The sequence below is a fragment of the Daphnia magna genome, linkage group LG5 (assembly GCF_020631705.1).
Source record: "Daphnia magna isolate NIES linkage group LG5, ASM2063170v1.1, whole genome shotgun sequence".
In the NCBI taxonomy this organism is placed as follows: Eukaryota; Metazoa; Arthropoda; class Branchiopoda; order Diplostraca; family Daphniidae; genus Daphnia; species Daphnia magna.
The window spans coordinates 3,944,877-3,961,951 of NC_059186.1; the positions used below are offsets into that span (position 1 = coordinate 3,944,877).

Sequence of the window (17,075 nt, forward strand, 5' to 3'; positions counted from 1 at the left end):
TGGAAGCTCTGGGTCGTTTCTATCTCTATCTCCCCTTGTCCTCTCCACAGTCATCACGATCTTGTCGCGGTCGTGAAGATTTACCACCGATCTTCAACTTCCATCAACTACGGAATATTTTTAACAATTTCAATGGGAGTCTTCCTGCAGGAGTGCGTATGTCAATATCGCTGTCAAGTCCCATCAATTGCTCCCTTAATCCCAGGGAATCCGGATATCTACTCAAAATACATTCATTCCAAGCCTCAACATTAAAAATTTGAATGCATGTGACATAAAATAGTATAGCCTACAGACATGTTCCCATTGGTCTTTACTTGCAGCAATTTCGTCTGGTGTTGATGGAAACCTGATGACAGTTGGTGAAATTTCGCATAAATAATTCATCACACGCTGCATTATGTCATGGAAAGTTGATTCAGCCATACAGAATCTGCTAGATACTGAACGTATTACACTTTTGTTTCCTGCATACCTGTACATTATTGTGCTAGTTATCTTAGTTACTTAATGTTTTTTTTTACATGCTATTAATACCATAAGAATGAGAGAATGTTTTCCTGGGCAGATCGATGAGGCATTCAACCATGGTCATTGTTTTTGGGGTACAAACTTAAATCTGCAAAATCTTGTATGAGAGATTCACACGTAGGGCGCGACATTCTAAAATTTCGTTGGAACTGGGGAACAGTTGATTAAAATAATAAGGCAAACTTAACCAATAACGATTTTTATTAAATATCTAATTAAAATACCTCTTCATCAGTGTACTGGTCAACGACTGACAAGTAATTGTTAACTTTTGGTCTGGGAATTCGTTCTTGAATAAAGTACTGCAAATCTTCTAGATCACTATCCGAAGATTCATTACTCAAAAAAATGTCTGGGGTAATTGAAATATTAGAATCAGAGGACGCACTCTCACATAACAACTGATGCGACATTGTTGTTGTTTAATTTTAGGCGCCTTTTTTTCTTTCGTCTGCTACTTGATCAGGCGAAAAAAGTGTTCGAGTGGAACTTCCAGTTTCTGACAACCCGGTAGAGTGCATGACGTCACATGCCCCTTCTCTCTCCGAGCCAGTGTGCACTGGCTACTGCACCGAGTGCAGCCATCCAAAATCGACACATGATTCCAGTTTTTGTCCCATTTCCGCCTAGCGCCTAGCGATCTGCCCCGATTAGCCATAATCGGGTTAACCACCCCGCACCGGGAAAAGGCAATTGGGGCTAAATCAGGGTGCAACTTCGTCAGCCGGGGTGGGGTTGGGCAAAAATCTATGTTAGCCCGCTTGCCCCGACGGCATTTGCAAAAATGGCACCTGATTTCAAACTCCGAATTTCCCGATAGGGGTTCTGTCAAAAGTTTTCTATACAGGAGGCACATTTTCTGAGATTTGTCCCCCTAGATGGAGATGGGTTTTATTTTAACTTTCTGAGATCCCCCTAGATGGAGATTTCTAATGGCGACATCTAGTGTCGTGCGATGTCCTCAAAAGTGTGCTCAGTTTTGTTTTATACGTTTTTTCAACTTTCAAGGTAGAACGCTTAAATTGATGTCATTGTATAGACGATGGAATGATTCTCCGGATGGCTGGTTTTCGCTGTGATCCTTTGAACGGGTTTCTCAAACTTGTAATGTTATTATTCCAGTACTGAAAATATGGAAAATATTTTTAGGTTCATGCCACTAGATGGTGCTTTCAACGGTGACATCCAGTGTCTTGCGATGTCCTCAAAAGTGTCCTCAGTTTCGTTTTATACGTTTTTTAATTTTGTTTTATGCGTTTTTAATCCTAGGTGTCCTTACTGCGTTCGGAAAGTTCCCGATAGGTCTGGGGCTGTTTCTTTTGCTTGCACATGGTTCACACGGTTCACGCGTTTTCTGGGTGTAGCATTCGAAAGAAACACTTTTGACAGAATCCCTGTCGGGAAACAAGTGAAGACGAATTCCTTTCCTTCACTCCTCTTTCTACCGTGTCCTCTGCTGGATTGCACTACAACTAAGAAACAAGTGTGTTCTTCATTCTCATTCTCATGTTCCGTCTGATTGTGCGTGTTGCGTCATACAGTCACTACGGCTATATATAGTTACTCATAGCAAATGTTCCAGTCTTATGTTCCTTATGTCAACTTATATGTATTTCATAGACGTCTAGATCGGTACAAGTATAGACACACCGCAAGAATAAAAAAACGTTACAATGAATTCGCCAAAAAAATGAAAATATGGAAAACACAGTACACTTCACAAATTGAAACGCGAGCTAACGGCTATAAACGATTCCGAATAGACGCAACTGCACCCTTCCCGAGCCTTGGCAAAGGGCAGCCACTCGGGAAAAGCAAAGTTTGTCGCTTGAGCCACGTTCAAGCCGGAATTCACCACAAAATGGAAGGCGCCTGGGAAAGTGATGATGTAATCCCCCTTACACTGCTTGAAGCAGTGAAAGGGGATCGGCGGATCGTTTGCCTTTAAGAGTTGTGGCATAACTAAAAAACATTTGTGCCTAAACGTATGTAATGAAGATAAATGTAAAAAAAATACAGACAAAGTAACAAAGTAGAATTGAAGTGTAACTTACAGTTCTACAGATCGGCATTCTTCGTAAAAACTAGGAATATTTTTACGGAAGAATTCCTTGAGTAGCACGCCGTATTTCTCGGCAACCCTAAGTAAAAGGAAAATGGCAAGAGCACACAACTTCGCATCACTAGCCAGAATTCAACCCCATAGTTAATTCTAATAATGATTTAAAAAAATTTCCAGCTATGCGGTGGTAAAAAAAAAAGTGTCCGGAATTAGCAACACCGTTTTACACGCAATGAGATAGGGATACAACAAGAGCAATTAAAAAACACTTTTTACATTTTTTCAATAATTGGACAATTTAAAATTAAATGCGTATCACACTGGAATTAAGGACTGAAAAAAGTGGAAAAATTTATGGCGTTTTGGTAAAATCTAATTTAAAAAACGTGTGTCCGAATAAGGGGCAATGTTTCCCAAAATATTTTTCGTTTTAACAATAGTGAGGCATAGTAAATTTTTTTCAATGTCTTTAAAATAAAAAAAAAAACCTTATTGGCGTTGAACTTCAATGCTAATTTTCAAAAAATGCAAAAAAAAGTATCTTGGATGAAGCCGGACTAGATTCTAAGTCCCTAATGATTTTTTATGAATTCCGTCAAAATGGCAAAAAATAATATGAAAACATCATAAATAAATCGACTGCTTTTAAAATTCTCCGTCGATTGATGTAAAAACCTAAACAATAAATTTTCAAATTTTGTTTGACAAAAATCAATCATTGATCAAAATCAGACATTAGCGTCGGCTGTCCGAAATTAGCAAAGTTGAGTGTTTATATTCCTAACATTCCGACTAAATGACCACTAAACTGGACAGACTTATAAATAACTTATAGAGCTTGTCCTGGTGTACATTTAGGTGTAATTAGTAACAGGATTTGTTCCTTTAATATTTGTTTAGCCGTCTAGGTATCAGCTAGAAGAAAGTGCACTGTCTGGGTTCTTGGGCCACAAGCAGAACGCACGGATTTTAATAGCGTTTTTCCGTTTTTTGTTGCGTTTCATCAAATGCCCTTTGGACGAATAACGCAGCCTCCCATTTAGTATGAATTTTGTCTATTAGATGTCCCAATAAACACCCTATTAGACGGATATTAATTTTTTAAAAATCTAATTTTTATGTCCGGAGTTATCATGAAACTACTCCGTGTCCAAATTTGCGTTTTTACCCTACATTAGAAGATTTCTTAAAGGGGCTCTTGCCTTGGCAAATGAAATCGAAATCTTTTGTTAGAGAGTGAAATGGAAATATTTCTTATATCAACAGAGCGATCAATCCAGTCATTATAACAAAAACTAAATCTATCACAACATGAAAATGTAAGTGAAAGAAGTGTGCTTGTCAAAATTTTTCTCATTGAACATGAGTTAAATAGATTTAAAAAAGTGAAGAGAGAAGCAAATTATCTATTAGATCTACCTAGCTATGAAATATATGAAATACTATCCGAGCGTGAATCGGATGTTGAAATCAATGAATAAAATTTCATTTAAATATTATATACACGTACGCATGGCTTTTAAAATTCTAAGGCTGATTGAATATTGAGGCACAGTCCGCTATTCATGGCTTTGTTCGGCACTTCATTATATTTCCAATAAATGGAGCTAAAATACAAATTTTTTCCGAAGAGTATCGTTATGAGTACACACAAAATTAACAGAAGAATACTGTAACGAGCGATCAACGGGAGACACTGTTTATTAGGGAAATCTGGTCTCAACACAGCAAAACTACACGAAGGCACAAATTAAGGATGATAACTGTTAGGGTTAGGAAAAATGGGTTACACTAAGGGACGAACTGATCAGGTTAACACGCGACTAGCCCACGACTAACTCATCAACTAACTGATTACTCTCCACACCCCAGCCTCTGCTCGGCTTTTTATGGCGTAATTTCTCCCACCCATCCCAGGCTAACGCGGTTGGAGGTTGTAAGATGACCATTGCCCACGGATGGCGAGTTTCTCCGTTACATTTAGAACGGAGAGCGAGGTTATTTCTCACGCTTCTATCTCAGCGAGAACCTGACCTCCATTTGTTCGTGTAAGGACGGAAAAAGGTTTTCTAGTTTTCCTTACTTTTAATATAGAATACGGGGACTAGTTTTGTGTGATGGTGATGAGTTTATTGTTGCACAAAGTTTTTGCCAAAGATCGAGATAACAGTTAACAAGACGAGTCCGATTAAAAGAGACTTACTGAAGACGACTGCAAGGTTAACTGGTGAAGACTGCAAAAGAGACTGGAAGATGAACGAAAAGCGATTGAAACATGACTTACCGAAAATCTGGAAAGGGGCAACATTTATAGGAAGGAGCAAGGTCTTTTAGGGTTAGGTGTCACAGGGAATTAATATTTTGCGTGTAAATGTAGCACCTATGTAAGGAATTCATACGTTTGAAGGCCAAGTAGAAGAGAGGTTGAAGGCCGGAACCATCAGTAGGTTACCTATCGGCGGAAGAGGAAAAAAAAAAAGGTTTAAAGCATGGGAAAAGGAAAAAGCGATGTAAGGAACGCGGCTGGCCGTTCCTTATAATTGATAGCCTCAGTTTCCAATTAAATTTCTCTCTCTTCGTCAAGTGTTGGTTCTTGATATACCTCCTCCAGATCATCTTCTTGTATATGTTTTCGTTTCCCTGCAATTCGAACATTTTGTAACATCTGGTATTTTCAGTTGTTGATGTTGAATGAATGTAAAAAAAAACTTTCAGCGTCTCAACACCATCAAAGAAGGTATTTTTCAGAAGCTGGTTTGCTGGTCTTTTTTTAAGATGATCTCCCAAAACTCCATAGGTTTTGGCCTTTATTGATGAATGTTTGGAGTTCGGTGTGTGCATTAACAAGATAGCCCTCACACCATCACTATCTCTAACAAGGGCTTTAACCTTGAAAACCGCCTTGACGAGCAAGTACTTGAAATTGTTATGAAACTATAAAGATTTTTTACCCAATTGTAAACAATGCGTTTCCTGTAACGCATCGTTGATGATTTATTCGATCGGATAGGGGTAACACCTTGTTTTTTCCTTCCTATAACCTTAAAAGTAACACTATTGCGCACTGCACATTGTGCGAAGTTATATCCAGCATTGAAATTGTTCACAATCTCTATTTCCAGTTATTATTAATTAACATAGACAAGCAATATTCTGCAATTAAATTAGCAGACTTCAAAAGAATTGCCGAAAATGCTAATAACATAAATATTTGGGTTGTAAATATATCATTACAAATTATTTAAATATTTTGGTTATGAATATTATGAATATTATGAATATAAGTATAAAAAAATTAAGATTTTAAATACCTAAACTATGTGCACATAACGCAGGAAAATCTGTATGTGAAAATATTTATTAACACAAGCAGAACAACAAGCTAAGATTTTACCCATTTATAAAGCTGGAAATGCAAAAAATTATAAAAATTTGTAGAAACTGTCAATAAAATGATTGGAAAGTGAAATAACTAGAAAGCAAAATGACTAGAAAACAAAATAATAAGAAAAACAAGCTTTCAATACTAACTTCGAAAATGTCACAACACACAAAGACCTGAGGTGACATAACAAAGCACTGGTACTCCTGTGAAGTACAAACAATTGTAGAAAACAAAAGAGAAATCAGCTAGTTAGTATAATACCTACTGACCACAAAATAATGAATATTAAATAGTATAATCTCATCGGGTTTGGTTTTCCGTTCAATCAGAGATTCAAATAATTACTTCCACTTCATTATAATTCTGCATTTAATGATCAGTTCATGAATTGATAAATAAACCAAAACTTTAGCCAAATAAGCAATTTCCTTAATATAACGGATTTATTAGATCAAAAACATTGATGTTTTACGATTGGATCAGTGTTTAATCTCTGTTAACTTCTTTCACATTATTTTTTAACAGTTTGGCTTGACAGATTTCAACACGGGTTGAACTGACTGGGAGCGATGCTCACCCAACAGCGCATTTTTTGTTCAGAATATCCAGTGCCCCAGCCGCAAAGCCTAGCAGCAAGTAAATTGTGTTATTTGAATTGCAAAAAATAATAGAAGTAAATATTTTGTTCCAGAATCTGTTGATTAACAAACTGAAGTTCAAAAAATATTTCCCGTAGAATTTACAAAGGAATTAATAGGTATAAGTAAATTGTATCAATTTGTATACTAAATTTGTCTTATTTACTATAAGTTCAATACACATAGTCAGGTAGAGTGCATCAATTTCCTAAAATTTATTACAAAAAAAGAATTCCCTGATGAATGAGGAAAATCAAAAACAAAAGAAAAGAAAATTGTTGAGGATGACATTGAAAGGGGTTGGGATGTCAATATGGTAGAAACAGCTTATAAAGCTGTTTTCGAAGTTTATAGCTGTAAGTGGAGCCACTGCCATGTTTGTTTTTGTCAAGCAACAGTCATTGTGAAATGAAGTGACTGTCGACTGGCTCTTTGCTCTAAATGTGATGAGAGGAAGCATGCAGTCAATCCTTTTTGCCATCGCTCTCTGCACTGCAAAGACTCACAAAAATGTACCAAGTCACAGTCTTCGCTGCCTGCAGAATTTTTAAACTGCTTGGATGGAACTATTGAAACGAAGAGTTGTGCATGTACCCTTAGATAGTTTTTTATTATTCTTTTTAACCTCTTTGTTTCATGCAGCCGTTCCTGTACCACTGTTTCCAGCAGGCCCCTGCCATGAATGTTCAAAGATTGGAGTTCTTGGTATGGTAGTGATTACGTCAAATAGTACATCCCACTGGTGTTCAGTTGTGACTAAAGATGGTAATCAAAATTTATTTTTTGAATATTTATCAGTAACATTTATATGTCTATTCATAGGAGTGTTTGAACTGAATGCCCCAGTTTATAGGTGCAATCTACGCACAACCTGCAACTATAATCGTGAGGTACGATTAGAAGACTTTATGTTTTCCGGTTATTTTCCTGGAAATCCAAATAAACCAAGGTTTATGTTCTCTATAAAATTACTAGAAATGTGGCATCATGTTAGCCTTTTAACTCCTGGAGCACTTCTCAAGATGCAGGACTTGTAAGTGGTCACATTTATTTTTTTTACTTTTTTACGTAAATTTTTTATTTGAAAGAATTCAACTCATACAATTTAAAACAACTAGAGTACCATAATAAATTCATACATGTTTTATACAGCGAGTAAAGCTTATGCTTACGTCAATCATTTGATTGACAAGTGTGTTAAAGTAATCAAAAAGAGATGGTGTAGAGCATGCACTTCGGAGATTACTGAGGAACTCGAGCCTCACTCTGCCCATGTTGACGGGAACTTAAAACTATGCAGAAGAAGCCGAGAAAAACAGTAAATCACTTATATATTCAATTCAAGCAAGATTATTAATATATATATTAATTCTCCCCTACAGAAAGAAAGGGAAATGCTTGTTTGAGGACAACGAGATGATCACTTCTCAGGCAGAACTGCAGCGTGTTAAAGAAGAAGTTGCTACAGTGCGACCTCAATCTTTTTATTTATCATATGCTCCGGGGGGGTTAGAGAAAATGGTTTCACTTTCAGCCGAGGATCGCATTGACTTGCGCTGGTGGGCTACTCATTTGAGGGAATCAAACGGGAAATCGTTCTTTCCCGATCACCTTCATTTGCAAATCTCTTCTGACGCATCCTTGAACGTATGAGGGGCAGTGTGCGATGGTGTCTGCTCCAGAGGTCCATGGACGGTCATGAATGCGGCACGCCACATAAATGAATAAGAACTGTTGGCAGCTTTTTTCGCCATTCAAACTTTTACACAGTTCTTTCGTAACGTTTCTGTTCACATTTTGCATGATAACTCCACCACGCTGACCTATATTAATAAGTGCGGCGGCACTTACTCTAAATCATTAACATCAATTGCGTCACACATCGTTCGTTGGTGTGAGGATAGGAATATCGCTATCGTAGCTTCTCATCTGCCAGGTATTTTCAATTCCATAGCGTATCATGAGTCAAGGGCGTCCTTTGAAAAGAGCGACTGGATGCTTTTCACTTCCGAATTCGCGAGGTTGCGTTCGCTTTGGGTAATGGAAATAGACCTTTTCGTGGCGGAATGCAACTTAAACTTCCAAAGTTTGTTGCATGGTTGCCGCAGGCGGATGCATCAGCCAGGAATGCTTTTTCATTAAATTAGTTCAGTCTCCACGGATACGCAATCCCAACCATAATGAAATTAAGAAAGGAAAAACCAGATCTAGTTTTTGTATGTCCTCTGTGGCCATCTCAGGTTTGGTTTTCCGCTGATATTACATCTCGACGTTGATATTCCCCGGATTTTGAGACCACACCCCATTTTAATCTCCTGGTTTACAGCCTCTTCCTCTTCTGCAAAAAGACAGGTTCCTTCTATCGGCTTGGATGTTATCTGGGAATGTTTTGAAAGTCAAGGACTTTCAAAAGAAGTAATCAGGCTTCTCATGGAAAGCAATCGTTCAACCACAGCAGCTAGTTACCAGTCAACCTGGAAGTGCTGGACTGATTGGAGTTACAAAAGTAATTCTGATCCCCTGTTTCCTCCTTTGACAGTAACTCTACAATACCCAACTGGCTTATTTGATTCAGGCCTAGCTACCAGCTCAATTAATGTACACCGATCTATGCTAACAATGACCTTGGATCCAATATAGAGTCATAAGGTAGGGGGACACCCATTAGTCATTCAGCTCCTTAAAGGTTGTTTCAATTTAAAACCTCCCCAACCACGTTACAATTCTTTATTGGACCCCAACGTAGTTTTAAAATATTTCGATTCCTTAGGCCATATCAAACACCTCACCCTCTCTGCTTTATCTAGGAAACTGGCTATGTTGTTAGCCTTATCCTCTGTCTCCCGTGTCTCGGAGATCTGCGCAATATCTTTTCCATCGATTCAATTTTCGGCATCTGCTGCTTCTTTTTCCCTCTCTCGTCCTAAAAAGGCCCAAAAGTCGGGGCCACTGAAATCACTTTCTCTGCCTAAATTTGGTGGTCTTTCCTGCCCAGTCACTTGTCTACAAGACTCCATCGCAGTCACGAATGAATGGCGAGTTACGGAAAATCCCTCTCTTTTTCTGTCAGTCCAAAGACCACACAAGCCCACTGTTTCTTCAACTTTAGGGCACTGCCTTAAACCCTAACAGCAGTTTTCGGTAGTAAATTGGTAAGGAAAAAATTACTGTTGTTTTACCGCCCATTTTTGGTATAAAAATTTTTTTAAAAAACTTTCATCAAAGATTACGTGGTTTTTGGACAACGACACGAGAGTCAAACAAAACAACTGGTTTTATTTTGTTTTGTTTTTTAACCAGCAATTTTTACGCCCAAAACTGATACCGTGAAAAAGTTAGGATGACCCGTTGTGAACTGGTTAAAAGTTCCAGTGAAATTATGGCACCGTTTCTCTCGTTTTAAACTGGTGTTGCTGCAGTAATTTTTACTGCCATACATTTTGGTGGAAACAGTAAAATCCGGGTATTAATTACTCTTTATTTACTAGTAAAGTATACCATCGACGTACTGATATCAAAAGGCGCTCTTTTTATCCATTTTCATGGGGTTTTGCTGCAGGAATTTTTACTCAATTGAATATTGGTTCAAATAGTAAAATTAGGGTATAAGCTTCTCTTTAGATACTAGTAAGGTATACCATCGACATATAACAATTAATAAGCGTTTTTTTTATCCACTTTAATCAGGTTTCGCAGCAGTAATTTTTACTAACACAAATATTGGTTCAAATAGTAGTATTATGGTATTAATTACTCTTTAGTGACTAGTAAAGTATACCATCAACATACTACAATGAATAGCCATTTTTTTATTCTTTTTCATCGAGTGTGACAGCAATAATTTTTACTAACTTAAATATTGGTTGAAACAGCAAAATCCGGGTACTTGTTACTCTGTAATTACTAGTAAAGAGTACCATCGACATAGTGCAATCAATAAGCTTTTTTTGTATCCGTTTCTATGGGGTTTCACAGGAGTTTTACTAACTTAACCTTTTGTCGCTACAGTAAAATTAGGAGCTTAATTACTCTATAATGACTAGTAAAGTATACAAAAGAAAAAAATAATGGGGTCAACAAAGAAAAACGGTAAAATATTTAACCGTGAGATTAGATTAACCTATTAAGTACCAAATCCTATGTAACAAATTTACTTTTATGTTAGCTGTATTAGTCAATTAAGACAGCCCCACATAGCACACTGATGTCTTAAAGACGTTTTTAATACATGGTTGCTAAACCACTTGGATGTATTTAATTCGTCCCAAAATCCTGCAACTATGACTTTTAGACGTTTTTCTCAGGTGCTGATGACCGGCAAAAACTGCTCTTAAAAACGGATTCTGCTGGTCTGGCATGGACGAGTTTTTGCTATATAAATAGGACGTCTTTTTAACTGCTTATAAGCTGTTAAAAAGCTGTGAAAACGACGTTGTAAAGCTGTTAAAAAACTGTGAGAAGACGTTGTAAAGCTGGTAAAAAGACGTCTTTTTAACAGCTAATAAGCTGTTAAAAAGCTATGAAAAGGACGTGGTAAAGCTGTTAAAAAGATTTCTTTTCACTATGTAATATTTCCCTTTTATCTTAAATATTAGCATAATTATTATTGCAGCAAAATAATTGGGAAAGTTAGATTATTGTTTCGTATTTTACGGTCTTGTGTATGACACATTTTTTATCACAAAAAACATGTAATAAAATTATTCATCTTCATTGCTGCTGCCATCTTTTCTAGCCCGCGCATGTCGCAACCAGTTTTTAATTTTAGATTCAATTGCGTCTTCCGTTAGGGATAATTTTTTTGGGCAGCGAACGGATTCTGGGGAAGGTAAATACAAAAAAAGTGTAATTATTATATCTTAACATTACTTATTGTTTAGATATTACCGATAACAGCGGAACATAGGGCCAAATTTTGGAATGCACGCTTTTCTTCGTTTTGTCCTTTGTAGCAGTATTTGCTAGCCAGCTCGTTTGTCATCGCATGACTGAGGATTCTGCCAGCGACATTCGATTGGCTACCTCCAATTCCGCTGAAAAACGATATCTTACAAAAAATGAATAATTTTACGTGTTTCAGGAAGTTAAAATAAAAAAAAACTTACAAGTGTCCTACGTTCCACATCATTTTCTAAAATGCTTTCTAGCTTTGTCATGTCAGAGAATGTTTTCAATTTGAACCCGAACTGGCGCAGCGCGTCTTTTATTTCAGGCTCGGGAGGTGACGAGTTTTTAAGTACAATATCGAGCAGTTGCCCATGTTCCCGCTGCGTAGCTTTGATGATTTCCTGGTTTCTTATTATCAAATCCATTTTCCTCATCAATGCCGATAAACCTTGTAGCTCTGAAAAAAAAAGTTAGTTTAATCTTCTTATTTGATCCTAGTACATCTTACCTGATAGAGACGAAGCTGGGGTAGTGGTATGGTTAGTTGACCTTAAGTCCGCTCTGTCTGCTAACCGCGTACATTCAGTAACGGGAAATGTCTTTGAAACTCTGGTGCGGACTGCGTAAACTGGCCTAGCAGCCGCAATACTCAGCTCGGTGGATGTGGAAGTCGACTGGTAACCATTTTCAAAGGTGTTGCTGTTTTGGCTTCCGATGTCATGGATGGGGCTTTGCAATACTGGGGAAAATTCCAAAGTTGAAACAATGTGATGGTACTAAAAGTTACTATGAATATCTTACCTGAATTTAGCGATGATTGGGGTGATTGCTCGTTTTGTGGGCTTTGTCTTTTGTACAAATCATATTTGTTAACCCTAGTGCGGTAGGAACTAGCGGAAGCCCACAATTCTTCCTTCCTTTACGATATAAAATAAAATAAGTTTTAAAACGTACTAAGTGAATTCCTGCATAAGCTTAACTAGTTCATTTGATTGTATTACCTCTAAGAGTACCGACATTGTGAGGTACAATATGAGAATCGTGTGCTTCGCTTTGGCGTTGACTAATGGGTGTAGACTGAATATCCATGTCTTCATCTGATGATTGTGGCTGCACGTCACTATCGCCCACATCACTAGAAAACGGATCGTTTGCTGGCACTGATTTACAAGACAAGAAAGACGAGGAGGCTGAGGCTGCCTTCATTGTAGCTTTCCGCTTCCGTTTATGTTTCCCCAGATCTTCGATGTCAGTACTGCTGTGAATTGGCAAGCCTTTCATAGCTTTTGCAACATTTACATTAGCTTCTCCATAATTATCTGAAAATAAAAAATTTATTGCAACATAGTGATCTTTATAAATATTATTAAAGATTAAAGTAATGTTTGCTTTACTGTATGAAGCAAGGACTGCTGCACTGTGTATGGTCCATGTGGATTCATCTATCGGTCCTGATTTCATGACAAGCTTTGTCAAGTCATCTGCGGTATGCAGTGATGGAGACCACCAACAATGTTTGTGTAGAACACACACAGACTTTGGCACGATTTCAACTGCACTCCCTTTACCTTCATCGAGAATTCGACGACACAAAACATCTGTTGGAAGAAAAAAGCACTCAATGTAACATTCCTATCATTAAATTAACTCTTATCTTACCTGGAAAAAATGTTGATCTTCTTTTTTTTACCAAACTAAGAGGGCTTATAATCACACTATGATGAGTGATGTGACACAAAGAATTATCCAATATGAAAAATCACTGCAGAAAAAAAAATTACATCGCATCCAACGACACTTGGGGAACCATGCTACATCAACCGAAAAGACGTACTTAAAAGCAATGTTAAGGAAGATGTTTTTATCCTGGTCTTGTAAAAAGTATGCAGACAAATTATCTCCAGCACTGAGTCAGTCACATGTAAAAGGTAGGGTAAAGCATAGTTGCCGGATAACAAGATTAGGTAGGCCTGCAATATAAATAAAATTGATTATTAACGCATGATCGATTTGAAATAAATTATTTTAAAGCAATATTCCGTACCATTATTTGTTCTTAAAGAAGTTAGGAAGGACATACGCAATTATGGATGTATTTAGTGCCCCATTTGTTCCAACAATAACGGGAAAACGGCAAAACTGTCAAATTTTTCGGCGCGAACAGGAATCATTACAGCTTTTGATTTAAACCGCGATACAGGCCAATAATGCATGGCAGCCAACTGATTTACTACATAAATGCCAAGTCGCGATGACTCAATAGGCGAGTCAAACAGATTTTTTTTTTACTTTAATCTGTTGACCGACAAAAAATATTCCCGACTCGTTTTGAACAAAATTGCAAATTTTTACAATAGTCTCGCCATGAAGAATTACGCAGCAGTCAGCAGCAGTATAAGATTTTAAATTACAGTACGATTTTACTGTCAAGCACATAAATTGACTACCGGAACAATTGTTCAAAACCGGCCGTTTAAATGTTTTCTTGTTAATGTAACGGCACCTACTTTTTCCTTTTCAGCTTCATTCAATAAATTTTTTTCTATTTCGATTATTCGCCTTATCACTTGAGGTAAGGGCTTATCGTGTTTTCTTATTAGCTTTTTGATTTGCTGCAAATGATTTTCAAATGGAAATGCACAAAAATTGTCTGAGTGTCCAAAAATTTTTACGTCATCAGCCAGGTGTATCAAGTTGTGTACGTTGTAAGATAAGAAATCATTCCCATAAAGTTCTCGACATTGACTCACAAAAAGGACAAGTAATTGTTTTGCGTAATCGTTAAATTGTTGGCTTAACAATTTGTGAGTCAATATCTTGATACCTGGGTGTAGTAATAAAAAATGCAAATAGAGTGGTTTCGGAAAAATTGGTTTTAAGACGACGGGACCATACAAAAGAACAAGACGTAATTCCGTGGCTTTCCATCTTGCTAGTTCGCAAAGGGACCTGGGTTTACGCGCAAAGTCGGCAGGAATATAGCTAGAAATAACAAACAAAAAATTCGATATCTTGTTAACACTTCTGAGACCAATTCGGCATTTTAAAGAACCACGAATCCAAGCCCAAAGCAACTTGCGCATTATCCCAAGGCAAACTAAATGCATGTAATCAAGAGGGAAGGACTGAACCATGTCAATGGGCAATCGTTCTAATATTGTTTTTCCAGTGTGATGGTCTTCATGTTCTCGTTTTCTAAACGTTACATCACTGCGAAGTGGTGCGTTTTCGTTTAAAAAAACCACCTTCCCCTCCCAATCACCCTCTTCGATGCACTTTGAGCAGCTCGAATACCCACTGTGAGACTTGGTGGCGGATATGTATGCTCTTGTCGGAGCATCACACACGAAACCCAACAGTTCAATTTTTAAATTTTGTCCGTTACTTACAAGCCCTGACTCTGTCAATTGTAACATTTCGTTTACAAAATCTTCAAGGAACAAGTTGGCGTTTTTTGGCTTACTGTGACCATGGTAAATGCCAATGAGAAATGGTTTTGAATTTAGAATATCAACAATGAGGCCTAATATAGGCCAGAATTGACTGCCGGAGCTCTTTGCAATGGGAATGCCATCAACGTTAACAATGAGTTTAATTGTAGGATTGGAAAGATTTATGATTTTCAATTTGAAAAGCATTTGCAAAATGCCGTTAGCAATTCCCAAGTGATGGTAATGTCCCGGGTCGACTATTTTTAACGGGGTTTTTCGAACAGTATGTAATAATGAACGACATGTTTCTGGAAGATCTAATAAATGGCTTTCAGGAATTGTTTATAGAATGAAAAGTAATTTGTCAACATAACTTTGATTCACTTGACAATCGACCACCCATGATGCCAGCTGCTCACGGAAAGAACTTATGGTCTTCGTCTGTCGAAAAATAAGTTTTTCGTCTAACAAAGTTGTAGACAACGTTTCTAAGCCACCGTCATTGTAAACATCACTATCACTGGACCCCCAATTGGTTTCACCTAGGGCTCGGCCCCGATCGTTTTCGATCGGGGCGAACCGCGGTTTGCCGGCCAAAAATCACCAAACCGTCGGTTCGGTTTAGCCGTTTTTGACTTCGGTGCGGTTCTCGGTTTCGAATTCGTCAAACCGGTGCGAACCGCCGCCATTTTGAAATTTTTTGAAAATTTGGCGGAAATTTCAAATCAACCAATCAAATCGCGTTGAGCGTAAATCGCGTTTTTTAGGATTGATCTTATGTGGAAATCCTATAGTTTGCCAGCTGACAGCGAAACAACGATTGATAGTGATCCCAAACCCAAACACGGAAGTTCAAAATCCAAGACGGACCATTCTTTCATAGCTGCTATTATATCCACAAAAACTACTGAATCAAAAGCAGATGAATTGAAACAGTATGTGAATGAGGAGACCGAGACCAGTAACTGTGATCCGACCGATATACTAAGTTACTGGGACCAAAGGTCTAAAAGATGGCCTAAATTATCAAACATGGCTAGAGATATATTAAGCATTCCAGCCACTAGTGCAGGCAGTGAGAGGGCGTTCAGCACTGGAAAAGATTGTTTTGGAATTGCTAGGATGAGCCTTAATTCCGAGACTGTTGAAGCCCTCATCTGCTTGCGCTCATGGTTTAAAGCCGGTTTGATCAACGAAATTGATTCACGTTCCCACAATCTGACTGAATTCGATATTGAAAACATTGACAAATGATGATTAAGAAAATTGTTGTAATGATGTGGGCAAAAATACAACTGGTTTTTCACATAATTTACGACTTATACTGTTGTGTAAACTGTGTAAAACTTGTGTAAACTGTCTAAAACCGCGGTTCTTACAGGTCACACCGCGGTTCTTACGGGTCACACCGCGGTTTTTCCTAAAACCGCGGTGTGTTGTTGTTTTTCCTAAAACCGTTTTTCCTAAAACCGCGGTGTGACCCGTAAGAACCGCGGTGTGACTCAACAAACCGCGGTAAAACCGTGGAAACCGCGGTGCGATCGGTTCCCAAAAATTGATAAACCGAACCGCACCGGTTTGGCCTTTTTAAAAAAAGGAACCGCGCGGTTCGGCCAAAATCGTACCCGATCGTCGCGGGGCCGAGCCCTAGTTTCACCGTCATAAAAATTACTTGTTTCACTTTGCAGATCTTCAACCGTGTTCAATTTCACACGAGAAACTACAGTGAGATGATTTTCACCAGCACTATGGTCAACCTCATAGGAAGTTAAGTGCACGTCAGTTGTCATGTGACTATCACGAACCGCGTCACTTACATTTCGTCTTTTTTGCCTCGGCCCCACTAAATCAGACCGTTGTCGCCGACACGCCATTAAAAATAATGAAATTGTATGAAACGAAAATGGTGACTCTAACACTAACTCTACTCTAACTAACACTGGACACTAAGCAACTACTGTGGCGTCTACTGGCGCTTTTCTTTACTTCTTTATTCGCAAACGTTGCCAGATTGTTTTTTAAGAAGCTTTCAAAACTGGCAACCTAGGATTTTAAAAAGTTTTTACCAAAACCTGCCAAAACACGTCGGGATCAGACGCAAAATTGTTTCAACAACAAAGCTGATTTAAATACGTTCTAAG

At 37.9% G+C, this 17,075-nt stretch overlaps 1 protein-coding gene across 1 annotated transcript; it reads right to left on the bottom strand.

Moving 5' to 3' along the window:
- Window positions 1–11,522: 11,522 nt before the first annotated feature.
- Window positions 11,523–16,891, bottom strand: LOC116922331. The gene is made up of 10 exons (XM_032928721.2): window positions 16,592–16,891; window positions 13,548–15,476; window positions 13,338–13,473; window positions 13,163–13,265; window positions 12,898–13,101; window positions 12,505–12,822; window positions 12,305–12,420; window positions 12,012–12,242; window positions 11,722–11,960; window positions 11,523–11,663 (listed from the first exon to the last, which is right to left on the bottom strand). Exon 2 carries the CDS (start codon window positions 15,139–15,141, stop codon window positions 13,963–13,965), a length of 1,179 nt encoding a protein of 392 aa, XP_032784612.2. The 5' UTR covers window positions 15,142–15,476; window positions 16,592–16,891; the 3' UTR covers window positions 11,523–11,663; window positions 11,722–11,960; window positions 12,012–12,242; window positions 12,305–12,420; window positions 12,505–12,822; window positions 12,898–13,101; window positions 13,163–13,265; window positions 13,338–13,473; window positions 13,548–13,962.
- Between the last annotated feature and the right edge of the window lie 184 nt (window positions 16,892–17,075).